This window comes from Pygocentrus nattereri, chromosome 17, assembly GCF_015220715.1.
Source record: "Pygocentrus nattereri isolate fPygNat1 chromosome 17, fPygNat1.pri, whole genome shotgun sequence".
NCBI lineage: Eukaryota > Metazoa > Chordata > Actinopteri > Characiformes > Serrasalmidae > Pygocentrus > Pygocentrus nattereri.
This window is the reverse complement of record NC_051227.1, coordinates 24,537,436-24,550,602: the sequence shown is the minus strand read 5'-3', so window position 1 is coordinate 24,550,602 and position 13,167 is coordinate 24,537,436. Positions and strand designations below refer to the sequence as shown.

At 37.0% G+C, this 13,167-nt stretch overlaps 1 protein-coding gene across 3 annotated transcripts; it reads right to left on the bottom strand.

Moving 5' to 3' along the window:
- Window positions 1-2,560: 2,560 nt before the first annotated feature.
- On the bottom strand, window positions 2,561-12,735 carry LOC108415217 (myelin-associated glycoprotein-like). Of its 3 annotated transcripts, XM_017688227.2 has the most exons (12): window positions 12,611-12,735; window positions 12,116-12,490; window positions 11,148-11,441; window positions 8,639-8,738; window positions 8,408-8,446; window positions 7,348-7,380; window positions 7,106-7,111; window positions 5,397-5,444; window positions 5,016-5,057; window positions 3,996-4,008; window positions 3,344-3,375; window positions 2,561-2,985 (listed from the first exon to the last, which is right to left on the bottom strand). In XM_017688227.2, exons 1-11 carry the CDS (start codon window positions 12,654-12,656, stop codon window positions 3,373-3,375), a joined length of 999 nt encoding a protein of 332 aa, XP_017543716.1. In that variant the 5' UTR covers window positions 12,657-12,735; the 3' UTR covers window positions 2,561-2,985; window positions 3,344-3,372. The 3 variants fall into 3 exon arrangements, with proteins under 3 accessions (XP_017543716.1, XP_037402593.1, XP_037402592.1); XM_037546696.1 differs by lacking the exon at window positions 5,397-5,444; XM_037546695.1 differs by lacking the exons at window positions 2,561-2,985; window positions 3,344-3,375; window positions 3,996-4,008 and having other exon boundaries at window positions 5,025-5,444.
- Between the last annotated feature and the right edge of the window lie 432 nt (window positions 12,736-13,167).

Sequence of the window (13,167 nt, the reverse complement as noted above, 5' to 3'; positions counted from 1 at the left end):
GAGGGGGTGCAAGATCAGCCCAGCTGCCAAATACAGTCAGCAGCTTGTGTTCCCAGGGCACCAGTCCTGTGTCCAAGGAGCACAAACATGTAGTTTCTTGTCATTTATTCAGTCACATTCACCACAGTTTACTACAGTTACACTACAGTTCAGTATCAGTGGTGTAATTCATCAGTGATACGTGTATGTTGTGTGTCAAAGTGACAAATGAACATATTTAAGAATTAAATGGATTATTGTTTGATTAAATAACTGCTAAAATGCTTATTTTAACTAAATTGATATGTCTATTTTGTGTATTTGTGTAAACTGGATGTAATAATACAAAACATTGTTCATAAAGTAACAAAAGAAGACTGACAATAATTTGTGGTCATCAAAAACTAAATATTTAATGAACATGGACTGTTAAATGATACATTGATTTCAAAAGATACAGCAAAGAAACATTCAGTCATGAAGAAAGTAAGAAATTAATACAAGACCTTTTGACCCATGAAGTTGTTTGAATAGCTTGTGCATTAAAGGGTTAACAAACTTTCTCACCACAACAGGAAAAAGGGCCCCCGGGCCATTTGCCAGCACACTTAAAGAAACATGAACTCTAATTTCCCAACATATTGTAGCAGCTGCCTCAAGCTGCCTCAAGCTGCCTCTCCTGTGTATAGAAACTTTGCTGTGTAAAATGTCATTTAGAGGCTCATGGAAAAAGTGCCTCCAGTGAAAAGGGTCTCTTTATGTTGTTGTTTCATGCTGTATGATGTTGCTCTTTTTTTTAAGTGTGTGTGTTTGTGTGTGTGTGTGTGTGTGTGTGTGTGTGTGTGTGTTTATTTGCTATCCCATGGCAAGGTTAGGGGCTAGTTAGAGTGGCTTCCTTTTAGTAACCGTAAGAGAAAGAGTAGGTCTGGGATGGACCTGCCTCTTGTTTCAATTCCTTCCACTTCCAGCATCTTTTGAATATCATCATTAGGTTACTTGTCAATCATCAGCAATATAGATGATATGGTTTTATGGTTTTGCTCAGAGGAGGCCAAAATAAATAAATAATTAAATAAATAAGAACTGCAGACTAAGTAACTAAAACTGCCTTTCATTTCATGCTAATAACATGTCTCCATGATTTTTTTGTGATATTGTACATTTTTCATTTGGTTTGGTTATTTTCACACTAAGATGGACCAAATTACGCACTGGAGTGTTTAGAATCGAGAACCATTTGTCACTGTGTTTGCACAATGTGAAATTAGACCTCTGCATTTAACCCGTCTGTGCAGTGAAACGCCCACATACATCCACACTAGTGAACACACTCACTAGGAGGCAGTGAGCACACTTGCCCAGAGCAGTGGGCAGCCCTATCCATGGCGCCTGGGGAGCAATCAGGGGTTAGGTGTCTTGCTCAAGGGCACTTCAGTCATGGACTGTCAGCCGAGGGGATCGAACCGGTGACATTCCGTTCACAGGGCTGGTTTCCTAACCTCCAGACCACGACTGCCTCACATTTTTCATTTTATAGTTTATTTGATGGTTAGAAATTTTGCAGGGATGCAATTCCTCTCACTTTTATACCCATGAAAATGTAAAAATAGAAATAGATAATATAAAATAGAGACAGTTAACGTCTATCACGACACAAAGCAATAAACTTTTCTTCACATCTGCTTCTCAATGACTGATAGTGACTGTTCTGAATATTCAATAATATAAAACAGATTTTCAGATTTTGGGACACAAAGAAATGGGAAGCTGCCTTCAAACTGTGTCAGAGATTATAGTATTTATTAGTGGGAAACTGATTTTTCATGTCAGCAAAAAAGCAATGGTATCAGCTTACAGTTCTATTTCAGTTATTCAGAAGCGACACATGAACACTGCAGGCAAAAATCATCCACATGCAAAAACACAAACATTAGTACTGTGTAACGTTTCTAACTGGAGAAAAACATTAATCATCTTTTAAGCCTCCTCTGCTCTTCATTTTGTTGCAGTAAAGCAAAATAAATGGACTTTAATGACAGAAAATCAAAAGTACATAAGACATTGTTTCTAGCACATCTATCTCGCTCCCAACCAAAACCACTAGAAGACAAATCACATTGTACTTATGATCTCTGAAGTCATAGGTAGGAATTTCCAAGCAGGACTTGAATGCAGCATCATTGCTCACCATGTGGCCACGAGGGACAGGGATGCAGTCTCACTTCCTGCTCTGAAATGCAGGGGCGAGGCCAAATAAGGCTCCCCTCTGGACTAAAGCTCTGTGTTTCAGCAGTGGCATGAAAACATGGGACAGCATTTTTTTAATTATTATTGTTATTAATAAAAGAAAACAGTGATCTAAATCTTTCTACTTCTAATAAAAAAGATCTTTTAAAAAACAACATTGAAAAAAAAGAAAAGCTGCAGTTTAGGCTATATTCAGACTGCAGACTTTGTTTCTCAAATCACGTCTTCTGAGACAACCGTCTGTACTATTATTTGTAAGTGATTAGGTAAGATTTGTATGTCCAGAAATCAACAACCTGCATGTAACAATATAAGGTTGAATCTTTGGGCTCCTCTTGAATCCCAGCACTTCTGTCACTCTGGATTTGATGCTGTTTGACGTCGTTTGTTGTGTCACAATTTTAAATCGTGACTTTTAAATCCAGTTAGAGTGGCCAGGGAATCTACACTGAGACGCATCAGAAATTGGATTGGAATCACATTTCACATGTGATTTGGATCCAATTTGCAACCATTTCAATGGGTCCACACTGGATATAATCTTGATATGCCAAAAATCTTGGGCTGGCAGTCAGAACAAGGTCCTAGAGAAAGATCTAAGATCTGAAAAATGTTTTTTACCCTGGGACTGCCATTTGAACTACTTGGGTAGAATGATACAGTATTACGCAGGAGCTATGCAGAATGTATATTTCTATGCAAGTGAAAACTTCCAACTTCCATCATCATTCATTCTCATTAGGGATCGCCAGTGTAGTCCTGTAGAGAAAGAAGAATCAGTAAAACTGTTCACAGTTAACAGAATACTTCATGCATGTTAAGCTTCACCAAGTTCAGTGGTGTAAAGCAGATTAATCTAAACAGAATATTTGAACTGTCACATACAGTGAAAATAGTGGTATCTTAGAGAAATTAGTACACATATATACTGTAATATTAACACAGAGTTGATTTTTTTCATGGAAATTAAGATCAAAGTGCTTTACAGTACACACAATACAATATACACATCATGAAAAAGAATTCAATAAAATAAATAAATAAAAAGCTAAACTTTGAAAAGATCTTTAAATTAAGAGCCAGATTGAATGTTAATAAGAGGTTTTAAGTTACTTACAGATAAACATGTTGCTGCAGGCCATTTGTTCACTGAGATGCATACAGGAGAGAAAAAAACAGAAAAAAATTACAGCTACACTTGAACATTGCTAGTTACTACTTCTACAAGATAAACATGTCATGAACTGTCATGATGAATTATGTCTAATCATATAACAGTGTCATGTTACTGTTAGCATTAATTATGATATTTCTCATAATGTGTGAAGCCATGGTAACTAAATAGAGCACAATAAGTACAGTATATGACAAGGTGTCAGGCTATTGAACATTATGGCATCTTTTGGTAATGGTAACATGACTGTTATATTACTAAAGAGTTTTTTTATGGCAACTCATGTGAATGGTTATTTCAATATTATGTATCAAAGCTGAAGTAAAGTGTTAACGAAATGACAGCACAGTAAGATATAAACGATGTAAAGTCATAACATCAGATGAAAGTAATGTTCAAAATCCTATATATCTTAGTACTTGGTTATTTTAGTCTGTCTGTCCCAGTACTAAACAAAATGTGATTTTATTTAAAGAAAAAGGTTAATGCACTAATGATCAATCTTGTTCCTATCAGTCAGTGAAAATATACTTAAGCGCTTTGATGATGGAAAGCAGAGATTTGAGAATCCTGTGGTTCCAGGCATGGTACTTACATAATAGTTGTACCTAGAAAGACAGAGTTCAATTATGTTTTGATGGATGCAGCATTTCACCAACAATCATTTAATATTATGACATATAGACAATAGATGTGCTAAAGGCAGAATACAAACGGTGCTTAACATCTTCAAACTTCTCACAAAACAGCTCAGATATTGTTTTAGAAACTACGACTACACACAATGAAAGCGTTGATTTCCTGACAACAAACAAAATAAACAGCTGATGTGAAAATTCTGCTGACTTTACGGGGCTAAAAAATTCATGACCAGTAATACTGGCCAATATTTTAGATCTATATTTTATACTCCAACAATTTTGTAAAACAATGTTTTACTAACTGATATGCTCGACTCTTGTCAACTTTAAAACTGTCAAATATGATTGTCAGTATGAACTGTTTTTAAATAAACAGTAAAAATTCAGTCTTAAACAATTAAAGTACTTTAGCATTGGGCACGGGGCTACCCAGAATGACTTGTTAATTACGTCTCATTTTTTTCAGTTCTCTGCAAATTATTCTCATATTAAATGTCAAATTGCTGGTGAAGCTGTACACAAAATACCACCGTGGTTAAAATGTTTGTTAATAACAGCCTGTTTGCTGTGATATAGTAAAAGTAGGAGTGCTTTATAAAGGATTCATCAGTAGCACAACTTTCTGCTTTGTTCATTGTAATTATGAGTTTGAACCCTACAGGACAAAATAGGCATTCATTAGCTCTGTTATTTTTGCCAATACCAATAAAGCCATAAGCGATATTTCAAACTCTAGAAAAATAGATGTTTAGTTATTTTAGAATTATTATCCTTAAACATTATTATTTCATTTTTAACATGAAGCACCCCTTTCACCCGATCTTTGATACGTTAATGGAAACTGAAAATCTGATGGCATAATACAGTTTATAAGCTTTGTAAGCTGCAGTTGCTGTTTACCTAATCATTTATAAATGTTCCATTTACATAAGCATTTGTCTATCCCACATCAGATCATTAATCAAGCTACTCACTTTGTGGCCATATGCGGGTCAGTTTCATTTCTGCGATGATTCCTGTAACACAGTAAAAGAATGGTGGTTAACTTTATGACACAAGTTCTAAGTGATGAACAAGGCCTGCTTTGTCAGCATGTTAACTTTACAGGGCTACTGCACCAGCCAAAGTTAACAGGCCTGGAGGTCATCTCACGAACCTGGAAAGTGGCATGGGAAGTCAATGCCATAAAAGCTATGAGGGGGGAACTTGCAGTTGAATTGTATTATTTTGTTGGACATTACATTGGACATAAACATTGTTATGATGTTTCTTTTTGCTCTGATTCTCTTCAAAAAGGACATGGGCAGCAGAGACTATGATGGGTAAAAAGACAGAATTTGATGGTAACACTCAACCATGGTACTTTATGGTCTGGCTCATCCTCTCCTGAACGTGGTGACTTCCTAACAAGAAACAAAATAAAAATAACTGATGTAAAAATTTAGCTGATTTTAAAGGGATAAAAAATTTGATGACCAGACATATTGGCTAATATTTTAGATGTCATGTTGACATCAAACTCCAACATTACATAAAGTTGAATTTAGGTTGGAAATTAAAATCATGTTGATGTCAAAACCCAGCTTTGGCTTGATATCATACACCAACGTGAAACAGATGCTAAATTTTGTTTGGAAATCAAAATCTGATTTTGAATCTGGGTTGATTTCAAGCTCCAATGTCAAACAGGAGGACAAGAGGAGAGGATAACTGTAATTCTGGTGCCTGGGGAGCATTTCGGTGCCTTTCTCAAGGGCACTTCAGCTGTGGATAATAGGAGTCTGAAATTGAACCGCCAACTTTGTTAACAATATGACCTTGGTGGAATTTGGCTAATATGACAATGTTTAGCAGGTGTTGGGTTTTGGTCTCCATAACTCATGACTTTATGACGATACTGTATGTCAAGATTATGTTGGCTTGAGACATTTGAACTGGATTTTGGTTACAACAAATTAAAACCAACAATATATCGACATTTAATAATATTAGAATTTCACACTGTGTGCACAATGGTTAGCAGGTGTTGGGTGTTGGGTTTTGGTTACCATACCCTACTACTGGCATGAGATGTCTGGAAGACACTGGATTTTGGTTATCTGACACCACGATTTTTAGCCAACAAAATATCAATGTCTAATGACAGACTGTCACATTAAGTGGACATTAAGATTATGATGTTGACCAGACTTTGAGTTTTGGTCACTATTTAGGTTTATATGATGTTGGCATGAGATGTTTGGGAGATGCTGGATTTTGATTACTCAACACGATGACTTAAACCCATCTACATATCAGCATCTAATAACAGAATTTCATCTTGTCTGGACATTAGGACAGACGTTGGGTTTTGGTCTCCATACCTCATTACCTTATGTTGGTATTACATGTCATGCTAATGCTTGGATGAGACATTTGGAAGATGTTGGATTTTGGTTACTCAATATCACAACTTTAAACCAACAACCTCAAAATTGTCCTGACATTGAATTACCTGACACCACGGTTTTAAACCAACATACATATATATATATATATATATATATATATATATATATATATACACACACACACGCACACACACACACACACACATATATATATATATATATATATATATATACAATATACATATATATATACAAATATCAATGTCTAATTATACTAGAATGTCACGTCGAGTGAACATTGAGATTATGTCATTTGCCAGGCACTGAGTTTTGGCCATCATACGTCATGATTAAACGTCAGTATTCAACACCAGTATGATGTTGGAACGTGACATTTGGAAGATGTTGGATTTTGGTTACTCGACATCACAACTTTGAACCAACAAAATATAAGCTGTTGCCAGTCTACATCAAAATGACATTGGCTTTAGACTCTGACTTGACATTGAATTTCGTTTACCCAACATCATAACCTATATTCAACCAGATATCAATGTCGTTGATGCCCAGCTGGGAAGCAATAGAATGAACCACCATCAAAATTCAAATGTCTACTTAGACCATTTGTGAACATTCAGTGCCCTGCTTCTTCAGGTTCCCTCCAATCCACTGACCTGAATCTGTTGATCACAAAGTGACACAATACAATCAGAAATGCTGACAGGGTTAAATATCCATTCAGCCACATGAGTAACAACATTTTAGGTCTAATATGGAACTAATATGGAAAGTACTAGTCCATCTAAAATATTACTATTTTTGTTTGCTGTGCTTTAAATTATATTTGTTGCAAATTAAATAAATTTTAAATGTTTTAAAAAGTCATTTTAACTGTATGGAATTAGCCCTGGATTACCTTTGGGACATTCTGGACATTCGACTCCATATTCTGTGTACATGAAGGAATAAATATTTTAGAAACATTGAGGTGTAGTCCTTTTTTCTGTAATGAGCACTGTATCTATTAAGGATACAATACATTTGACTGGTCAGCTGAGGAACATTAAATGTACAACAAACTCGTGTCACAATTGGCCCCTCCCAGTCCTGTCCATGTGCGTTTGTTTTGGTTTTGTAACTCCGCCCCTGATTGTTTGCACCTGTCCCTCGTTATCCCTGTGTATTTAAGCCCTGTGCTTGCCCTTTGTCTTCGCTGGTTGTTGTTTGCTTGTCGTGTTTGTGTAGTTTGCTTGGTTTGTTGCATTTGGCTGTTTGTCATGTCTGAACCACAATCTATCCGTGTTGGCTTTTTGAACCTGGACTGTCTTGACCATGAACCTGGATTTGCCCTGCCCTCAATAAAAGTCGCTTACCTCCACACATGCGTCCGCTACATCGATCCCCGTTACAGTAAGATAGAATCTGTATCCTCTCAAATCTACCTCAGACAAGATTACTGTTTTATAATCATTTCAAAATGGTAACTTGTAAGTTTAGGTGAGCTCATAAAACACATTTAAGCTGTCTGTAAACCTTTCCAGTAGGTTCTGCATTTTATTACAACAAGCTTTCCCTTCCAAGTGTAAATTAAAAAATATCTGCATCTTCTGCCCTCCTGTTTCACAACTTTCTTTATTCTGGTTATCTGAGACATTTCAGCTTAGTGGAATAATATTCTGAATAGTAATTTATCATCCATCAAATGTTCTTTTTCTGTCTTTTTCTAGCAATTCCTTCCATATGTCTCACTAGCTTTGTCCCCACAAAATACTGGCATTACAGATTTTGCCATGGGTTGTCATAGGTATATGTATCCCCATAGCCAATATCGTTGCTGTATTTAAGAGGCAGTATTGGAGCTGCTACTCATATGGTATCGGAGCAATCCTACTTATTAACCCCATTATCTGTTCTGTGACCTACAAAAAACAGTAGTGAATTATCAAAAACAGAATGGCTAAATGGTATTTACTTACACACTTGCGTTTCTAGATTGGAGATCTTGGGTCTGTCTCCTGATGAAAAAAGAAAACAAGACCACATGTTACTGCTGAAAGCTAACATTTAAAAGCAGACATTAAATTTGAAAAGACACTTTGATTGCATGAGAAACAGTAAATAAAGCATTAATGCACTGACAAACTGCTGCATGTTACAGCAACTTACAGAATTTAAGTTATTAATATATTTACATTTATAATTCTCACCTATATTTCTTGCAGATGATGTAGCACACCCCTCCAAATAAAAGAGAGGTTCCAAGCACAGCCACAACTGAAATTATGATGTGTAAGAAGTTTGCTTTACCTGAAAAAGACATTATTATTTAAAGATATTAAACATCACCAGAAAAACGTATACATTAGACATCGACACCCCAATGTGCAACTGGTTTCTGTACCTAGCACCACATTATTTAGTTCACAGATGATACAACAGTGGTGGGCCTCATTGCCAATGATGAAGACTCAGCCTACAGAGAGGAAGTGAATCAACTGCTACTCTACACTCAACTCTCCTCCTCCGGCTTGGGACCAGCGAAGTGACCTTAAAAGAGACACTTTGATAGAGTTACTTAGTTTTTTAGTTTTCTGTCTTTTTTTTAGGTTGTTTATATATACATATACATATATGTATATACATATACATATATATAATGACACCGAGTACTGTAAGTGTTGTGGGACGGGGCTCATGGCAGCACCCGCTGCTCGCTGAGGACAGTAACCGAAGAACATGTGTTCACCTCTGAGTCTCTAAAAAGTCTCCGATAACACCAGGAAAAGTCGCTAGATTAGTCGCTTTTTTTTAAGTCGCTATAGAGAGCATCCTGACCAGCAATCTCCCAGTCTGGTATAGCAGCTGCACCACCGCAAACCAGTGTTGAACTCCAGAATATACATACAGACCATCTGAATACATTTATTGAAACTCATATCTTCTGTCTTTAAATGCAGCTATTTTCTGTTTTTTATTTCCTGTCAGACTGTGCAATAATACCACCACTGACAACAATGTGCAATATTATATATATATATATATATATATATATATATATATATATATATATATATACACATTTATATACACACACACACACACACATCACCATTGCCAGAAGAAAATCTAAAGTTTTCCATTTTTGATATAATTTGAAAGTGCATCTTGCCCTTTACATTGTATCTAAATTTCATGATGAATTGACTAAGAGAAATGTCACAAAATTACTCCGAACAAAGTCTGGTTCCACTGACTTACATTGAAAGTGCAGTAGGTTTTTTCCTTGTCCTGTAAAGTTCTCATTTTGGAGATGTGGTCTTCTTCAGACAATAATGATTACACACACACACACACACACACACACACACACACACACACACACACACACACATATATATATATATATATATATATATATATATACACTGCTCAAAAATAAAGGGAACACTTAAACAACACAATATAAATATATCCAAGGAAATCAAACTTCTGTGAAATCAAACTGTCCACTTAGGAAGCAACACTGATTGACAATCAGTTTCACATGCTGTTGTGCAAATGGAATAGACAACAAGTGGAAAGCACAACCCCCATCTGTGGACGTCGGGCCCTCATACCTTCCTCATGGAGTCGGTTTCTAACCGTTTGTGCAGACACATGCACATTTGTGGCCTGCTGGAGGTCATTTTGCAGGGCTCTGGCAGTGCTCCTCCTGTTCCTCCTTGCACAAAGGTGGAGGTAGCGGTCCTGCTACTGGGTTGTTGCCCTCCTACGGCCTCCTCTACATTTCCTGGTGTACTGACTTGTCTCCTGGTAGCGCCTCCAGCCTCTGAACACTACGCTGACAGACACAGCAAACCTTCTTGCCACAGCTCACACTGATGTGCCATCCTGGATGAGCTGCACTACCTGAGCCACTTGTGTGGGTTGTAGAGTCCGTCTCATGCTACCATGAGTGTGAAAGCACCACCAACATTCAAAAGTGACCAAAACATCAGCCAGAAAGCAGAAAGGTACTGAGAAGTGGTCTGTGGTCCCCACCTGCAGAACCACTCCTTTATTGAGTGTGTCTTGCTAATTGCCAATAATTTCCACTTGTTGTCTATTCCATTTGCACAACAGCTGTGAAATTGATTGTCAATCAGTGTTGCTTCCTAAGTGGACAGTTTGATTTCACAGAAGTTTGATTTACTTGGAGTTATATTGTGTTGTTTATATATATATATATATATATATATATATATATATATATATAAGCATAATGCAGTGTCAATAATCTGTGTATAAATACTGTAATGCAAAAAGTTTTGCTTTTTACAGAGAAGAGATTTGAATTGTTTTTTTAAATGCTTTTAAAATGCATGCGTCAGGCTCCGGTCCTTGCTGGCAAAATCACTGTAGTCTTCAGCACACTGCCTCATTAAAAACACTGACTCAGCTCATGAGGTAATTACCAAGGCCTTTATAAACTGAATTCAGAGCATTAGAAAAAGGTAAATGCTAATCTCTGCAGCACTTTGAGCTGGACGTTCCCCAGTTTGACATGCCTGCTAACAGTCATGTTAATGTTAGTCTTTTGAGAAAACTATCATGTAAACAGCCAAAGAGTGTTTGGGTTTTTTGTATTTAAACACTTCATTTTATATGTTCCTTTTCATTCTCAGTCTAAAACAAGAACAACAAAGGACGACTATAGTTGGACCAAACTTGACTTACGTTTCACGTGTATGAGAGAAGAAACTGAAGACTGCAGGCCGCCGTGGAAACTGACGGTGCAATTGAGGTCTGTGAAATCAAACTTCTCTGTTGGGATGAAAATCAGCAAGGATTCCACTTCCCAGTTTCCATGAAGAATGTCCCTGTTGCTCAAAGTCGCTTCACTATTTGAACGGCTCCAGGTGATGGTGGGGGGATGGGAGGGGCAGGTGTGTCTGATAGAACACTTGAACGTAGCAGGAACTCCATCTTCCAAGGTTTTCATTTGTTCCAGCTTTGGTTTCTCTGGCGCCGCTAAACAGCAAATACAACAACGTGGCTATTATTAGTAATATTAAAGACTATGGCCTCTAGACTGAGGATGGTAAGAATGGAATTAAGCAGGAAAACTATTTCATGCTATTTTCAAACAAGTGTAGTACAAGAACACATCATCACACAGATGTGCTGTCATAAATAGTTAGTGTGAAATGGTCTCCCATGGTTCTCTATGATGTATATGACTTGTGTGTGTCATGCATGCTGGGTATGACATTCTGTAAGGTCTTTGAGACTAAGGGATGCAATGCCTTGGAATGCCCATTTTAAAGGTTAGAGGGAGAACAATGAGAGACTCTGAAACTTGCACTTCATGCAACTGCCAGAGTTTTCTAGTTCTAAACAACTCCTAACTTATAACAAAGAACAGCTCCCATGTGGAATTTATTTCTAATATTTCTTCCTCTAAACTGAAAATTAACCTTAAAGATACTCCCATAAATATCTAAGCATGCATATCTTGACCATGACCAAAGCAAAATGAATTTAATGCAGGCCATTCATATGAACTATCATTGTTTAAACTAATGATCTTGACAGTAGGATCAGACCCTGATTTTGATTGCTTCCAGATAAACCACAATTTGTGATGCCTGATAATTACAGTTAACAGAATAAATATTAACAGAGCAAACTACAGTCATACTTACACATCATGGAGAGGGCCACACAGCTTTCCACGAAAGAATACTTATCTATACTTGGGATCTCAGCCCTGAAACAGAACGGGCCGTTGTCATGATTTTTGACCTCATCTATCTCTAAAGTGCAGTTTTTTTCACCCAAGTGGCCAAGAAGTCTGGTGCGACCCTTGAAGCTGTCTGCAATTTCAGTAGAGTCTTCATGATAGATTCTTTGATCATGCTTGGCCTGTTGGTGCCAGATTCCCCTAATGCGTGAGTCTGGAAGTTGTTTTCCAGGGTACTGTAACTTGCAGGGCAGGACAACACAAGAAGAGACCAGCGTTTTCAATTCAGAGACAACTTCTGCCTTCCACACATCAGACAATACAGTGGCAAAGATCACTGGAAAATGAAAGATGAACAATAACCAGCTGATACATGCAGTTTACTCTTTCAAAGAGATGAAATATCACATACATGCAAACATGAAGTAATACTAATGAGTAAAAGTTAGATCAGTACCTTGAAGACAAAGCCAGCAGAATAGAAATCTTGCGTGTGTGCCCATACTGGAACAGAAACCTGTCAGACTGTTCAAAATACTATGTGTATCTACTGGGGCTTTCAAAACAATCAGATTCAGTCAGTTGTGTCTATAAAGAACACTAATATTCATGAATTATGACATGAATTAGTATGTAAATAAGTTAAATCCATGGATAGAATACAAAACAACTGTAGCTTTGCCTAAAGAAAGCCATCCACAAAAACTCAGTGACATGAGGAGGGCAATGTAAAAGGGGCTGGAAAGATCCACAGCTTGCAGGACAACTGTTCACAGGACAGCCACAGCCTGGACACTCTACAAAGCCAGGCTTTGTGCAAGAAAGCCACTTTTAGAACAAGACTAAAAAATAGTAGTTTTACTGAACTGCTATTATCTACATGGCATTTGTTACTCACCCAAGTGTCTATACAGGATATGATACAGGATAGCATTTTGTTGTTGTCCAAAAAGGACATTTTACAAGAGAAGGCAATAATGTTCTGACATTTTGACAGAAATTATTGTAAAGATT

Coding starts and splice junctions, on each gene's coding strand:
- LOC108415217 (XM_037546695.1), bottom strand. CDS start 12,656: ATGGGCACACACGCAAGATTTCTATTCTGCTGGCTTTGTCTTCAAG. Junction 11,442..12,115: donor TGTGGCCCTCTCCATGATGT/GTAAGTATGACT, acceptor TTTGCTGTTTAG/CGGCGCCAGAGAAACCAAAG. Junction 8,447..8,638: donor ATCATCTGCAAGAAATATAG/GTGAGAATTATA, acceptor TTTTTTCATCAG/GAGACAGACCCAAGATCTCC.